Raw genomic sequence first — 17,134 nt, 5'->3', positions numbered from 1 at the left:
AGGAACAGGGACTGACTGCAGACTAGCGTGAGGAAACCCTTTTAGGGATGATGGGAATGCTCCAGAATTTAGCATCATGATAGATGCACAACTCTGTAAATTTACTAAAAATCACTGAATTGTGCATTTACAATGAGAGAATTTCAAAGCATGTAAATGACAAATAGGTTAAGATGAAAGGAAAAAATCCTTATTTTTTATTTTACAAGTCTATAATTTGCATTTTAATTAGAGTCTTTTAATATTCAAAACTTATGGGCAAATCTGTAAACAGCATGAAGTCTATGAATTATCACTTTCATTATTTTTTTTAACATTCTTTTTTTTTTATCTTCTGTTCCATTATGTTTCATCACAGGATATTGAATATCCTGTGCTATACATTAGGACCTTGTTGTTTATCCATTCTGAGTGTGATAATTTGCATCTACCAATCCCAAACTCCCAGTCCATCCCTCTTCCTCCCCACGCCCCCTTGGCAACCGCAAGTCTGTTTTCTTTGTCTATAAGTCTATTTCTATTTTATAGATAGGTTCCTCTGTGCTATATTTTATTCCACATATAAGTGATAGCGTATGGTATTTGTCTTTCTCTTTCTGACTTATCTCACTTAGTATGATAATCTCTAGTTGCATCCATGTTGCTGCAGATGGCAATGTTTCATCCTTTTTTATGGCTCAGTAGTATTCCATATTGTATATACGCACTACATCTTCTCTATCCGTTCATCTGTTGATGAACATTTAGGTTGTTTCCATATTTTAGCTGTTGTGAACTGTGCTGCTAAGAACATAGGGATGCATGTATCTGTATGAATTGTAGTTTTGTCCAGGCATATTCCCAGGAATGGGATTGCTGGATCATTCTGGTTATGACTGCTGTTAATTCTATTTTTAGTTTTCTGAGGAACCTCCATACTATTTTCCACAGTGGCTGCACGAACTTATATTCCCACCAACAGCACGGGGGTTGGGGGCTTGAAAGGGCAAAGCACTGTGTGGTGTATATAAAAGTCTGCATCTTGAATTTCTGGTGGGCTTATAGCATTCTGTTGCCCGGATGATCTGTAATTTAACAAGGCACTTCCTGAAAACTATTTGGATTGCTTGTAGGTTTTGCTGTGCCAAACTGCACTGCAGTGCACATTTTTATACATCTGTTAACACTTGTCTGTTTCCGTAAGCTAAATTGCTAGAAATGGAATTGCAGGTCAAGGGGTATGCATGAATTTTTAGGACTTTTCCATCCATAAGGGCGATGTATGCAGAGCCCCAGCCCCTACTCTTCTGACAACACAGGCATTATCAGTGGTTTTCATCTTAGCCAAGTGGTGAGTGAAAAGCAACATCTCATTGCTTCTCCTTGTAGTTCTCCATTTACTCCTGAGGCTGGACATCTTTTTCTTATGTGAATTGGTTATTTGAAAGCTTTTGTAAACTATCTATTTTTGTTAATCATAAATTTAATAGAAGTTATATAAAACTATATTGGCTTCCCATGTAGCTCAGCTGGTAAAGAATCCACGTGCAATGCAGGAGACCTGGGTTCAATCCCTGGGTTGGGAAGATCCCTTGGAGAAGGGAACAGCTACCCACTCCAGTATTCCGGCCTGGAGAATTCCATGTGGTCGCAAAGAGTCGGACATGACTGAGCAACTTTCACTTTCACTTTCTTTCGTGGGAAAAATGCATAATAGAAAGTGTGCCCATGTTCAAAGTAGCCTTATTCACAATAGAGAAAATGTGGTAGCAACTCAAGTGTCCATCAACAGATGAATGGATAAGCAAAATGTCATATGTCCATACAATGAAATATTATTAAGCCTTAAAAAAGGAGTGAAATTCTGATTCATGCTCCAACATGGATGAACTTTGAAGACATTATACTAAGTGAAATAAGCTGGTGACAAAAGGATAAATACTGATTATTTCACTGACATGAAGTCCTGAGAGTAATGAAATTCATAGAAACATAAAATAGAACAGTGTCTGCCAGTGGCTGGAGGGAGGAGGTAATGAGGAATTAGTGTTTAATGGGTGTGGCGTCTCAGTTTTACAAGATGAAAATAGCTCTGGTGTTGGATGGTGGTGATAATTGCATGACAATATGGATGTACTTAATGTCACTGAAATGAAAATGTGTGAGATAGTAAATCTTATGTATATTTTACTACAAAAAATTAAGAAAAAACTCTTGAAAAGTAAAAATCCCTTCAAAACTGTACTCGATAAGTACATATTTCTCCAGTTATTTTACCTATATGAATTTTAAATATTTTAAAATAAAAATGGGTTATTATACTAGTGCTTTACAATATTCCCTATATTTCATTTTCAAGCAGTTCTATTTAAGCAGTTCTATTCAGATCCAGTTTAAATACCATGCAATTAACCCATTTAAATTGTGCAATTGAATGGCTTTCAGCATATTCACAGAATTGTGTATCCATCACTGCAGTATATTCTAGAACATTTTCATTACCCTAAAAAGAAACCCCACTCCCCTCTACTTCAGTTCAGTTCAGTTCAGTCGCTCAGTCATGTCCAACTCTTTGACTGCAGCACGCCAGGCTTCCCTGTCCATCACCAACTCCCAGAGCTTGCTCAAACTCATGTCCATCAAGTCAGTGATGCCATCCAACCATCTCATCCTCTGTCATCCCCTTCTCCTCCTGCCTTCAATCTTTCCCAGCATCATTGTCTTTTCCAATGAGTCAGTTCTTCACATCAGGTGGCCAAAGTATTGGAGTTTCAGATTCAGCTTCAGTCCTTCCAGTGAATATTCAGGACTGATTTCCTTTAGGATGGACTGGCTGGATCTCCTTGCAGTCCAAGGGACTCTTAAGGGTCTTCTCCAAGACCACACTTCAAAAGGATCAATTCTTCAGTGCTCAGCTTTCTTTATAGTCCAACTCTCTCATCCATTTATGACTACTGGAAAAACCATAGCTTTGATTAGATGGACCTTTGTTGGCAAAGTAATGGCTCTGCTTTTTAATATGCTGTCTAGGTTGGTCATAGCTTATCTTCCAAGGAGTAAGCGTCTTAATTTCACGGCTGCAGTCACCATCTGCAGTGATTTTGGAGCCCAAAAAATAGTCTCTCACTGTTTCCATTGTTTCCCCATCTATTTGCCATGAAGTGATGGGACGGGATACCATGATCTTAGTTTTTTGAATGCTGAGCTTTAAGCCAGCTTTTTCACTCTCCTCTTTCACTTTCATCAAGAGGCTTTTGAGTTTCTCTTCACTTTCTGCCATAAGGGTGGTGTCATCTGCGTATTTGAGGTTATTGATATTTCTCCCAGCAATCTTGTTTCCAGCTTATGCTTCATCCAGCCTGACATTTTGCATGATGTACTCTGCTTATAAGTTAAATAAGCAGGGTGACAATATACAGCCTTGATGTAATCCTTTCCCAATTTGGAACTAGTATGTTGTTCCATGTCTGGTTCTAACTATTGCTTCTTGACCTGCATACAGATTTCTCAGGAGGCAGATAAGGTGGTCTGGTATTCTCATCTCTTGAAGAATTTTCCACAGTTTGTTGTGATCCACACAGTCAAAGACTTTGGCGTAATCAATAAAGCAGAGGTAGATACTTTTCTGGAATTCTCTTACTTTTTCTATGATTCAGTGGGCATTTGCAGTTTGATCCCTCTACTGTCACCCTTTTATTCTCTCCCAGCTGTTGGCAGCCACTAATCTACTTTTTATCTCTGTGGATTTGCCTATTCTGGACGTTCTTATATAAGTGGAATCATATAATACGTGGTCTTCTGTGACTAGATACTTTCACTTAGCATGATGTTTTCAAGATTCATTAACACTCAGTGTATTTCAGTACTCCACTCCTTTTCATGGCTGAGTAATATTCCATTAAATGTATAGGTCACATTTTATTTATCCATTCATCTGTTGATGGACATTTGGGTTTTTCTTCTGTTTTATAGCTATTAGGAAAAATGCTTCTATGAGCACTCACCTGAGTTTTTGTGTGGAAGTATGTTTTCATTTCTCTTGAGTATATACCTTAGAATGTGGTTGTTAGATAATGTGATAAACCTATGTTTAAACATTCGAGGACCGCCCCCTTTTATTTTTACAGTAAACTATAAGACTTGAATTTGTTCCTATGTCAACACATCTAGACATACTTCTCGCGCCTTAACCCCTGGATAGCATTTCATTGTATGAGAATATCATGGTTTACATATTCATGCCATGTTGATGGACTATATGTAGTAGTGCAGATCCTTTTCTGAAGAGCCTTTGGGTCGTTTCCATTTTTTGACAACATAAACCTTCTTGCTGTGAACACCTTTGTGCTTTGTGAGATATTTCTGCAGATTGCATCACCAGACATGGTGAGGTGAAGGTTTTATCTGTCTTTAGGCCAGTCTGGTTCTGGCCTCATTCTGACCCGGTTGCCTTATTCCCTAGGGGACCAACCAGGCACCATGGCGCAGAAGGACCAACTCAGTGATGATGAGAAGTTCCTTTTTGTGGACAAAAACTTCATCAACAACCCAGTGGCTCAGGCTGACTGGGCTGCCAAGAAGCTGGTCTGGGTCCCTTCGGAGAAGCAGGGTTTCGAGGCAGCCAGCATCAAGGAGGAGAAAGGGGATGAGGTGATTGTGGAGCTGGTGGAGAATGGCAAGAAGGTCACAGTTGGCAAAGATGACATCCAGAAGATGAACCCGCCCAAGTTCTCCAAGGTGGAGGACATGGCAGAGCTGACGTGTCTCAACGAAGCCTCTGTGCTGCACAACCTGCGGGAGAGGTACTTCTCGGGACTCATATACGTGAGTATCTTGGGGAAACCAGTCACTTCTTGCTGGTCTCCTGCACCCCTGAGGGAGTGGAGAGGCTTGCAGATGTCTTTGGGGTGCAGTTTGGGAGGCTGAAATTTTCATTGAGGGAGGTTGCATGGTGGGGTGGAATCGTTCAGACCTGGGTTCCCATTCACCCTTGCCCTATCTAGTTCTGTGATGTTGAACAGGTTATTTCACCTATTGAAGTCTCAGTTTTCCCATCTGCAAAATGAGATCACCCTCCCCCCACGTAAATGAGGTCCACAGATCCCATGTGGTCACCTGGTTGCATGGTCCATGCTCAACAGATTTCAGTGAAGTAGTTCCCTGCTCTTCCACCGTCTTGGAAATAAAGGAAAACTCTTAACCTCCTTGGGAAGGCTGATCCATCCTACATCCAAGTAGGTAGGAGACATGAGGATCCTGGCGAGGTTTGGTGGAGGCCTGCCCTGTCACAAGTGGGAATGACTAGATTGGACCTGGATTCCTCTGGGTTGACCGTGCAGGTCAGAGTGAACTAGAGCTGAAGTGGCCAATATGGCAGCCACCGGCCACATGTGGCTAACTAAATTTAGATGTAAAGTAAGTGAAAAGTGAAAGTGTTAGTCTCTCAGTCATGTCTGGCTCTTTGCAATGCCATGGACTTGTCGCTCACTAGGCTCTTCTGTCCATGGAATTCTCCAGGCAAGAATACTGGAGAGCGTAGCCATTCCCTTCTCCAGGGGATCTTCCGGACCCAGGGATCGAACCTGGGTCTCTTGCATTGCAGGCAGATTCTTTACCATCTGAGCCACCTGAGAAGGCCTGATGTAAACTAATTAAGCATCAATATTTAAAAGTTCACTTCTTCCATTGTGCTGGCTACGTGTTAAGTGCCCACCTGACACCCGTGGCTAGTGGCTGCCATATTGGACAGCACAGGTGGAGAACATTCCCATCCTTGCAGAAAGCTCTGTTGGACAGTCTGGACTGGATGATGTGTAACTCAGGGGTACAGATTCTTTGTGGGCTGGACCAGCTCCCTAGGATATAGAAGGACATGGTAGTCCCATCAAGCCAGACTGGTGGACAGAGGGCATCCCACTCCAGCCTTTTGTCTTGCCCCTCAGAAAGTGTACATCAGTCCTTTGGGCAAGTTATTTAATCTCTCTGACATTTTGTTTCCTTCCTTGTAAAATGAATACAAGAATAGTACCTGCCTCATAGAGTGAGTTTGGAGTAGGAAATGGCAATCCACTCTAATATTCTTGCCTGGAAAATTCCACGGACCGAGGAGCCTGGCGGGCTGCAGTCCATGGGGTTGCAAAGAGTCGGACACTACTGAGTGAGTGAGCACGTGTGCATACATGGAGTGGGTTACTCTGAAAAGAAAGCACATGGCGTGCTTCCTGGCATGTTGGAGGCACTCAGCATGTTAGGTATTGTTTTTATTGGTTATGCTCATTTTTGTCATTGCCAGAGAGATGTTCTTGGATTCTTTGCAAACTTAGAGAAACAGTCACCTCTGTCTTGAGGCCCTGCTGGTCTTGCCCTTCATGTTTTGCCACATGAAAATTACAAACCCCCGTTGTCATCTCTAAAAATGTCTTGCAGATTTTTTTTCCTAATTAGGAAAATGAGGCGCATTCATTCCAGAAGATCTGGAAAATTCAGAAAAGCCCAGCAAACACAAGAGTCAATCCTCCCCCAGAGATAACAGCTGATAAGATGCTTATGTTTCTTTGTGAGAATAGTGCATGCTTATATATTGAAAAGGAATGTCCCTGCTGGCTCAGTGGTAAAGAATCCGCCTGCCTATGCAGGAGATGCGGGCTCAACCCCTAGGTCAGGAAGATCCCCTGGAGGAGGAAACAGGCAACCCACTCCAGTGTTCTTGCCTGGGAAATCCCATGGACAGAGAAGCCTGGCAGGTTACAGTCCATGGGGTCGCAAAAGAGTCGTACACGACTTGGCAGCTAAACAACAATGTATTGAAAAGTCTGTGCACACAGGCTGGGACCTGCTCTCTTTCCATGTACAAGTTAGTGATGAACATCCCTACCTCTCACTCATGACCCCAACTGCCCCTTTATGGGCTTTGTGATCTATCCCATGGAGGTACCATAATTAATTACTCTTCACTCAGTCGGTAAAGAATCTGCCTGCAATGCAGAAGACCCGGGTTCAATTCCTGGGTCGGGAAGATCTCCTGGAGAACGAAAGGAAAACCCACTCCAGTATTCTTGCCTGCAAAATCTCATGGACAAAGGGGCCTGGGGGGCTACAATCTATGGAGTTGCAAAGAGTAGGACACGATTTAGCAACTAAACCACATAGATAGTTCAGAGAGAGTTACAATGGGCTTGTTTTTAAGGGTCAAGGGGGAACTGGGAAGCAACTCATAATTCTATACATACCTTCTCTTGATCTCATTTAGTTAACACAGCATCCACTGAATGAAGTATGCTCATCCCATCCTATAGACAAGCAAGCTGTGGCTCAGAGTACTAAACACCCTCCGAGGACAGTCTAAGATGCTCCCTAACTAAGCAGGGAAACTCTCTTTTGTCCCCACCAGTCTTTTGTCCAGACTCCTTGTCTGGAAGCATTCTCAGCCTGGGGCTGTTGGTACAGAGTGGCTTTTCCTAAGGACACCAGCCTGCAGGGAGCTCTAGAGGAACTGGGATCCTGTGGGCCTCCTGTCCAAGATAAGTCATCTTCATCCAGGGAGGTCAAGGACGGGCTTGAATAGGAATCTTTGCCTGCTGTCCTCTGACACAGATGTTTGGGCCCAAAATAGAAACCAGGAAAAATGAGGGGCTTATGAAGGTCCCAAGACCCAGACTGTCTTCTGACAGCAGATTAAAAAAAATGAATCAAATCTTCAAATTCCTGCTGTGCTTCTCCGAACAGATTAGATGAAAAGCCTTTCAGTCTTATGACCACGCGTCTACTCCTGTCTCATTCTTTTCTGGTCAACTTAGTCACTTAACTAGAAATTGTTGTCCGTGACGGAGGAGATAAAAGAGGACGGGGTGGGGGAGCACCCCAAGTTATTCACCCAGCGCATGATGGCGGAAGGCGTGGCCCTTGTTACAGGTGTATGGCAGGTGAAGCCCAGGCAGCTGACCGTGCCTGACTTTGCCCCGGTAATGAAGAGAATGTTCCCTTCCATCCTGCAAGGCTCATCTCAAACAAGGCACTTTTTGCTCAGCCCTGGCAGATGTCTCATCCCCTTGGGTCTAGAAGAGGTAGAAGCCTTAGAGATGCAGGTTCTTTTTTTTTTAATTGGAGGATAATTGCTTTACAATGTTGTGTTAGTTTCTGCTACACAACAGCGTGATTCAGCTCTGTGTATACATATATCCCCTCCCTCTTGAGCCTCCATCCCACCACCCCTATCCCACCCCCTAGGTCATCACAGAGCCCTGAGCTCCCTGAGGTCCCTGTGCCATCCAGCTTCCCACTAGCTGTCTATTTCACACATGGTAGTTCTACTCTGTCCCTTCCTCTGACCTCCCCTTCCCCCGCTACGTCCACATGTCCATCCTCCATATCTAGAGATGCAGGTTCCTGCCTGAGCTGCCCCAGATCATTGATGACACGTGTGGGGCCCCCATGTGGGTCTGATTCCTGGAACAGCACTCCCTTGCTCTTCGGGATGTTGTCACGGGCTGGGTTCTCTCTGCCTGGGATTTTTCGTGGCTCCGTCCCTGGTGTTGGGCTGGAAGATGGGACAAGGGTTTCAGGCAGAGGGAGCTCAGTGAAGATGTGGGCCTTGACTGTACTGGCTGCTGTCCCAAGTCGTTCCCAGTTCTCTCCAGTGAAGTTGAAGCTCACTTCTCACCCAGCACACGAGGCGACCAAGGCAGAGAGATGATGTGACTTACCTGAGAAGGGACAGGATCAGGGCTGTTAAGTGTTGCTGTTCCCTCCTTCCCTCTCTGTGGGGCGCTGAGAGTTACAGGGCCTGGCCCTTGACCTGAGGCTGCTTGATAATTGAGAGGAGGAAGATAAGGTCCATCTGAGCTGCAGATATGTAACATGGATTCTACAGGAATGAATGTGATGAATGGATGAAGTAGGTTAGTCGCTCAGTCGTGTCCTCTGTCCTTTGCAACCTCTGCAACCTTTGCAACCTCATGGACTGTAGCCCACCAGGCTCCTCTATCCATGGAATTCTCCAGGCAAGAATATTGCAGTGAGTAGTCATTCCCTTCTCCAGAGGATCTTTTCTGACCCAGAAATTGAACCCCAGTCTCCTGCATTGCAGGCAAATACTTTACCGTCTGAGCCACCAGGGAAGCCCAGAATGGATGAAGGAAAGGTGGTAAATACACCATACAATATACTAACTCTGCTTTAAAGCAGAAGGAAATCCTGCCATTTGCAACAGCATGGTTGAACCTGGAGGACATTATGCTGAGTGAAAATAGCCAGACAGAGAGGGGCAAATCCTGCAGGATTCCATTTACAGGACAATCTAGAACAGTCAGACTCAGAGAATCAGAATAGAATGCTGTTGCCAGTGGCTGGGGGAGGTGAAAATGGGAATTTTCTTATTTATTTGTGGCTTTTTCTTGTGTCTGTTCATAACTATCTAGTCACTGAGACTTAAAACACTTTTTGAATAGATAACACTTGCAAATATTAAATAAAATATTGAATAGTATATAAGGGTATTTTAGAACTTTTCCTTTCATCCCCATTTCATCATCTTCTGGTTCCCCTCCTTACAGAAACCATGGACACCAGTTCCTCATAGGTCTTCCAGTAGTATTTTATACCCACGTCTCCTGTGTCTCCTACATTGGCAGACAGGTTCTTTACCAGCAGCACCACCTTATATATATACACACACACATATATATATATGCATATGTATGTTCTCAGTCGTGTACGACTCTTTGTAATCCCATGGACAGTAGCCTGCCAGGCTCCTCTGTCCATGGGATTTTCCTGGCAAGAGTACTGGAGTGGGTTGCCATTTCCTCCTCCTGGGAGTCTTCCCGAGCCAGGAGGATCGAACCCATATCTCTTATGTCTCCTGCACTGGCAGGCAGATTCTTTACCACTGAGCCACCTGGGAAGCCCAAAATGTATATGTGTGTGTGTGTGTGTGTGTGTGTGTGTGTATTGGCTGCACTGCCCAGCTTGCCAGATCTTAGTTCCCAACCAGGGATCAAACCCGAGCTCCCTGCAGTAGAAGCATGGAGTCCTAACCACTGGACCAGCAGGGAAGTCCCTATATGTATATTTGTGTGTATGTATTCTTTTTAAGGGCAGTGTGCCATAATTATTGAACTGGTCTCCCTTTGGTGGATATTTAGGTTGTTTCTATTTTTTTTTAATTTTTTTTGCCATTGACATCAAAGCTGTAGCAGATCACATTCTTGGTGGGCCAGGTCTGTCTCTAGAATGTTCAGAAAGCCATGACACTGCACTGCAACCTGTCCACCGTTTTATAGATGAGGAGGATGAGGCTCAGGTCACACAAGAAGTGAGGGCAAGTCTGAGGTTCCGCCTGGGCCTCTGTGACTTAAAGCCTGCTTCTCTTCCACCTTCCCCCACTGTTCCTCATTTCTGCCGGAGGCCTTGGGAGCTCAGGACTCCACGGCTGACCATATAAAGCGTTAGGGAAAAAGTGAAGTCGCTTCCTAATACGGTCACAAGAGGGAAACCCTAGGCCTGCAGCTGGGACCTGCTGGTGGCACAGGGCCCTGAGAGGCCGCTGGGACATGGGAGGCAGGGAATGTTGAAAACCTCTGAACTTGACCAGCTCAGAAGGGGCTCATGGGGATGGGGCGGCAGAAACACAGCCAAGCTCAGGAGGGCTGCGTCAGGTGAGATCAACCAAGCTGGAACAATGGAGGCTGAAGCCCTAGATTCTGAAGCCCAGCCTCTGTGTGGGGTGTGCTGCCATCGACCCAGTCCTTCCCGTTGGGCCATGGTGCCCTGGAAAGATGTGCCGAACTGGACAGAGATTCAGATCTTCCTGGAAGCATGGATTAAGTGCTTGCTGTGTACATCGCACCAGGCAGTGCCCTAGGCAAACAGGAGGAAGGTGATATTTCTCCTTTGGAAGCTGATGATGGAGTTGGGAAAGCCACACCTGTCTCTCTTCCTTCCTTCCTCCATCCCTCCCTCCTTCTCCCTCCCTCCCTCTCTTCCCCCTCCTCCTTTCCCTCAGCAAATATTTACTGGGTGTCTCCTATGTGCCTGGCCCTGTGCTAAGGGCTGGAGATATGATAAGTGCAGCTCACAGTCAAAGAGATGACATTTAGAGTGAGCCCTGAAAGAGCAGATGCAAATGGCTCTGAGAAACTCAGGGGAAAGTGTTCCAAGGAGAGGGAACATTACGTGTGAAGTTTCCAAGGTGGCAAAGTTTTCATCATGAAACAGAGGGAGCATTGGGTGGTCACTAATAGTTATTGAGTCCCTGTTACACACCACCGCCGTGCTGAATGCTCCCCCAGAGCTATCTCACAGCGAACCGATGAAGGAGTGGTTATTAACCCCTGCCCATTTTGCAGGTGAGGATAATCAAGGCTCAGAGAGAAAAAGAAACTTACACAAGGTCACACAGCCAAGACGTAGCAGAGTGAGAGTTACAAATAAGTCCTCAGTGGTCAATTCTATACTCTTAACCACTACCCTTTACTGCCCCTAGTTCCCTGGATGGAGTGATTTGGATTGTAAGTGACACATTCTAGAAATGACATGGTGGTGGCAGTGGGCACAGCCTGGGAAGAGCTGGAGGTGGAGTTCAGGCCTAAAGAGGAGGGAGGGCGTGGCTGACCTTCATTCAAACGATTGACCATTCTTGGGCTCTTACTCCATGGAGGCCCTGAGCTGCGGACCGGGACACACAGGAACAGGAAACACACAGGCCTTGCCCTGGAACAGCTCTGCCACGTGTTCAACAAATGTCTACGGAGCACCTACTGTGTGCAGCCCAGTGCCAGGCCCTGGGTCACAGAGATGAAGCAGCGCTGCCCCTGCTCCAGGGAAGCTTTATAATTAACTGACCCCTCAGGCATTCATTTAGCAGGCATTTGGTGAACACCAACTGTGTCCCTGAACTTGTTAGCACCTTATCTCTTCTCCTGCTGAAGTTTCTTGAGCGCCGCCCCCTCCTCGTGGGTTAGGGCCCTCTCGTCCTTGCTCCCATAATCCACAGGGCTTCATCCTTGTTCTTATGATGTTATTTGGACATCCTCGTCTCCTTTTTGAAGGAGGCTTTTTGAGAGCAGGAATGATCATCAATTTATTTGTTTCCAGCATTTAACACAGACTTGGTATGCAGTCGGTGCTCAATAAGTGGCTGATGGATGTTTAGATAGGACTTGTGGGAACCTGGGAGATTACAGCCTCCCTCTCACCTCCCCCACCCCCAATCCTGTTCCTTTTCAGAAACAGCATTTTCCCCTCACCCTGGATCAACTGTCATCATCATCGCCCCTTAGCAGATGGAGCCCTGGAGGGAGTCCCTCACTCGCCAACCAGCTGCTGCCGTGACTGAAAGCCCTTTGTGGGCAGGTCCTTGGGTGTTTTGTAACACATAAGGCTCTGTAGCCCCAGAGCCTCACACGTGGAATGCATGAATGAATGAGAGACTGAATGAAGAGATGATCGGTTGTTTCTGTGGGACAGGAATAGGTCCACAGCTGATGGACAATGCCCACGCCTCACAGTGGGGGGCTCAGTGCTGGGTGACTTTGATCGAGGTGCCGAACCTCTCCGGTGTTCGCTTTGCTCTGAGTGTAACCCAGGGATGGACTTTCTGTTCCTCCTCCTTTAGTCACTTTCTGGGGGAGTTGGAGGGAAGACGGGCTTGGCGGCCACCGGAGCTTTGGGCAGCACTGATGTTATCGTTTGGGAAAGCAGTTCCTCTGGGACAGGTTGGCGCCTGTCTCCTGGGCTCTGAGCTCAGCCCGTGGGAAAGGCCAGGATACAGTAAAGAGCAGTGGTAATCAGGACCACGCCTCCCCGCCCACAGCACGGAGGGACGTGTGAGCATCTTCATACCCCTTCCTTGTTCTGATCAGTTTCAGATGTTCCTCTGCACTTGGTAGGGCAGGATAATTTTTTTAAACAAATTAATTAAATTTTTTGGCCTTGCTGTGCAGTTTGCTGGATCTTAATTCCTGGACCAGGGATTAAACCCAGGCCCCCAGCAGTGGGAGGTCCTAACCACTGGACCCCCAGGAACTCCCAATTTTTTTTAAATTGTGATAAAATCCATATAACCAATTCATGATCTTAATCAGTTTGAAGGGAACAAGTGGCACTGATAGATTCGCAGTGTAGTCTTACTCCCACTGCTATCTAATTCCAGAACATTTTTATAGACCCCCAGAGAAGCCCATTCCAACTAGCAGTCACTCCCATTCCCCCGTCTCTCCAGTCCCGGGAAACCAGAGACCTGTCTTCTGTCTCTACGGATTTGCCTGTTCTGGACATTTCACTTAAGCGGAACCGTGTGATCCATGACCTTCTGTGTCTGACTTCTTTTGTTCAGTGTACTGTTTTCAAGGTTCATCCATGTTGTAATGGGTAAGTACCATTCCTATTTAAAGACAGGTGTGTTTATCCCCACTTTACAGATGAGGGACTGTGTCCTTTTTCATGATCGAGGAGAGTAGGAACTCTGGGGTAAGAAGTCTTGATTTTAGTTCTGAATTTCCCAGCAGCTGCATGACTTGGTGAGAACTTCACTGAGCCTCAGTTTCCTCATCTGTCAATTGGGCCACAGGGAAATTATAGTACCCCTGTCAGAGGTCTATTGTGAGGATTAAAGAAGACGCCTGTGAAGTGCTTAGCTGTGTGGCTGGTGCATAATAGGTGCTCGAGAAATTGTAGGTGTTATTTAAGCCTGTGAGGCTCAGGGAGATGAAGTGACAGTGGTTGGGAGTGGCCCTGGGGTCTGAACCCAGAACTATTTAAAACCACAGTTATAAATGGTGTCCTGGAAATCCAAGCTTACCCCTTGCTCCTCTCCCCTGTACCTGGGGTCAGTGACGCCAGAAATTCCCACCAGGACGCTGAGCTTCAGTTTGTGTATGTGTGCTCAATTGCTCGGTTGTGTCTGACTCTCTGTGGCCGCATGGACTATAGGTCACCAGGCTCCTCCATCCATGGGATTCTCCAGGCAAGAATACTGGAGTGGGTTGCCATTTCCTCCTCCAGGGAATCTTCCTGACCCAGGGATTGAACCGGCATCTTCTGTGTCTCCTGCATTGCAGGTGGATTCTTTACCGCTTGTACAACCTGTGAAGTTCTGAGCCTCAGTTTCCCCATCTCTAAAATGGGACTCTGAGCACATATGTTCAAGGCTGCCCCTGTGAGAGTGAAGTGAGAAAATGCACACAGTGGCGCTCAGACCATGCAGGCTGTGGTGGGTGGTCACAGACTGGATGTCAGAGCTCTGTCCCTGCCGGGTTCCTGTAGTAAGCTCAGTTCTCTCTTTTGTAGACGTACTCGGGCCTCTTCTGCGTGGTGGTGAACCCGTACAAGCAGCTGCCCATCTACTCGGAGAAGATCATCGAGATGTACAAGGGCAAGAAGCGGCACGAGATGCCACCCCACATCTATGCCATCGCTGACACGGCCTACCGGAGCATGCTGCAAGGTGAGCTGCCTGCAGAGGCACAGAGCTCCTCCTCCTCCAGGGAGCCCACCTGGGCTGCTTACAGTCACTCGCCAGGCCCCTCCTGTCCTGCCCGCCTGCAGTTCTCGCCAAGAATGTGGGGTTTGGCAGGCGGAGCTGGGTAACAGCAGGGCTGTGACTGAAAAAGGGAAAAAACAAGCAGAACAGATGTGTGTGCAGCCCGGGAGAGAAGGGAGGGCAGACAGTTTGGGCAAATACAGGCATGGGCTCGCTGACCCCTGGTTGCCCGAGGCCTGGGTGGGCCAGCCGTCTGGAAGATGATAGGATGCTGTCACCTTGGAAGGGAAGCTGGTGGGGAACGGCCCTGGCGCTGAGCCAACCAGATCTGAATTTGCAGCCAGCTGTCACTCACACCCTGTGGGATCCTGTGCAAATCTTTTCCTCTCCAGCCTCAGTTTCCTCATCTGTAAAAAGGGAGTGAGAGGATCTATCTTGCAGTGTGTTGTACAGTGGTAAAACAGGCTTTTCCACACTGAAGACCTTTGTGTATTACCTCCACATTTATGTATTATTTTTATTACTATCATTAATAACTTCTACTGTGGTAGAACATACATACAGGAGAGTGCAAAAAGTATACAAATTCAGTGTCCAGACTAAAATTAATTTTTACATGCCTACAGTCGTAATCACCACCCAGACCAAGATGGGAAATAGTTCTAGAAAGTTCTCTCATGCCTCCTCCCATAAATGGAATACCTCCTCCTATAAATGGATCTGGCCTTCAGATACAGGAGTTTTTCTGTCCTTACACTTGAGAAAGGGCAACAGGAAAGAGCTTTGGCAGTTTTTAAAGCTGTACACAGTTGTTATGTGATTTTTAGGTGTGAAGAACCTAGAGGTGGTAAGCCGGCAGCTGGTAGGCTGGATCCAGCCCTCAGATAAGTTTGGTTTTTGGTCCACATGGAGTTTTAAGGATACTTTAATTAGTTGCCAACTTTTAAAAATGTGGAGATTGTACATAGAAAGCCCGATTTCTAGGTTATTTTGAAAGTATTGGAACATCTGGCAACATGTGATCCCACCTGTCAGCCCCTCAAAAGGACATATGATTTCTCTAGTTCCTAGTCTTCACCTGGCCTGGTGCACTTGGGTTCACTGCCTGGCTCCTGTGCTTGACTTTGCAACCCCTGGAATAGCTTCCTCCAAGAATGTTCTGAGTTGAGAATTGAAAGGAGCCCAGTTCTGGAAGCTCCTGAGGGCAGGTGTACCTAAGACAAATTACTCTCCCAACTCAAGGTAAAGGGGCTCAGGTAGAAGTTCCCCAAATTACTGACAGGGTTAACCATGCCCCGCAGGTATGATTCAAACTAGACCATTCCAGATGGGTACTACCATTACTTCTAAAGACCAGAATATGGAGCCTTGCAAAGAGGATTGTGTGAGATATAATCTTAGGTTATAAAGTGATGACTCTTGGAGTTAGGTATGTGCTTTTGTGAAAAAAAATCCTTTGTAGTCTGTCCTGATGAAAGAGTATACGATGGTGGTTCACACACCTCTTTGGAAAGCTGAACATCACAAAGTTACAGTGTTCATATCATTTGGGGTGTTTTTGGTACAAGAAGCATAGCAATCAATTAAAATGGCTTAAACAACCGGAATTTATTACCTCATGTAACAAGTGGTCTGGATGTTGATGATTTCAGGCTTAGTTAATTTAGCAGCTCAAAAACAGACTTTTTTGGGATTTTCTTGGCTGCTTCCTCATCATCACAAGATGGCAACCATAGCTCCAGACATCACAGCCTCATGTGATAATATCCAAAAGCATGAAGGAAGTGAAGGGGTAGGTTTTTTCCCTACGTCTCTTTTTTATGAGAGAAGAAAACCTTTTCCAGAAACTCATCAGCAGGCATCCCTTTTGTCTGTTAAGTCTGTTATGTCTTGATCACATGCAAACCTCTAAACCAATCATTGGCAAAGAGGACTGGAACACTTATGATTGGTTTGGACTATTCCTAGTTCTTTTCTGGAGCTGAGGGAGCTCTTTTGTTGTTGTTTAGCTGCTAAGTCATGTCTGACCCTTTTGCAACCCCATGGACTGTAGCCTGCCAGGCTCCTCTGTCCATGGGGTTTCCCAGGCAAGAACACTGGAGGGGGTTGCCATTTCCTTCTCCAGGGGATCTTCCTGACCCAGGGATCGAACTGACATCTCCTGCTTTGGCAGGCAGATTCTTTACGACTGAGCCATCAGGGAAGCCTAAGGGAGCTCTTACTAAGCACGTTTAGGCTGAATACCAGAATGAAAAGGGGAAGAGGGAATGACAGGTGAGCACTGCCATAGTGCTCTTAGAATTTATATATGCAACTTTAAGAAACTTAGGGTTCCCCTGATGCCTCCGCAGGAAAGAATCTGCCTGCAATGCAGGAGACACAGGAGTTGAAGTTTCTATCCCTGGGTTGGAAAGATCCCCTGGAGAAGGAAATGGCAACCCACTCCAGTATTCTTGCCTGAAAAAAAAAATCCTATGGACAGAATTGCCTGGCCAACTACAATCTAAAGGGTCGCAAAGAGTTGGGCATGATTGAGTGACTAAGCACGACAAAAACCCTCTGTTTTATATATTCCATTCTAGAAAAATTGAAACATATATTTAAGCAAAAGAGAATGTACTAGCACCCATAAACCTATCACCAGGGACCATCACCATTAATGTTTGTCTGTGTAAC

General features: G+C 45.8%; 1 protein-coding gene across 3 annotated transcripts in view; it reads left to right on the top strand.

Moving 5' to 3' along the window:
* Positions 1–17,134, top strand: part of MYH11 (myosin heavy chain 11) — a 125,928-nt gene that overhangs the window by 12,291 nt on the left and 96,503 nt on the right. For all 3 annotated transcript variants that reach the window (XM_065924382.1, XM_065924383.1, XM_065924384.1), the window contains exons 2-3: positions 4,442–4,803; positions 14,266–14,422. In XM_065924382.1, coding sequence (XP_065780454.1) covers positions 4,459–4,803; positions 14,266–14,422 — 502 coding nt within the window. In that variant the 5' untranslated portion in view covers positions 4,442–4,458. The remainder of the gene's footprint in view (positions 1–4,441; positions 4,804–14,265; positions 14,423–17,134) is intronic.

Source organism: Muntiacus reevesi, chromosome 2, assembly GCF_963930625.1.
Source record: "Muntiacus reevesi chromosome 2, mMunRee1.1, whole genome shotgun sequence".
Classification (NCBI taxonomy): Eukaryota; Metazoa; Chordata; class Mammalia; order Artiodactyla; family Cervidae; genus Muntiacus; species Muntiacus reevesi.
The sequence above is the reverse complement of the archived record's forward strand: the minus strand, read 5'-3'. Positions and strand labels throughout refer to the sequence as shown.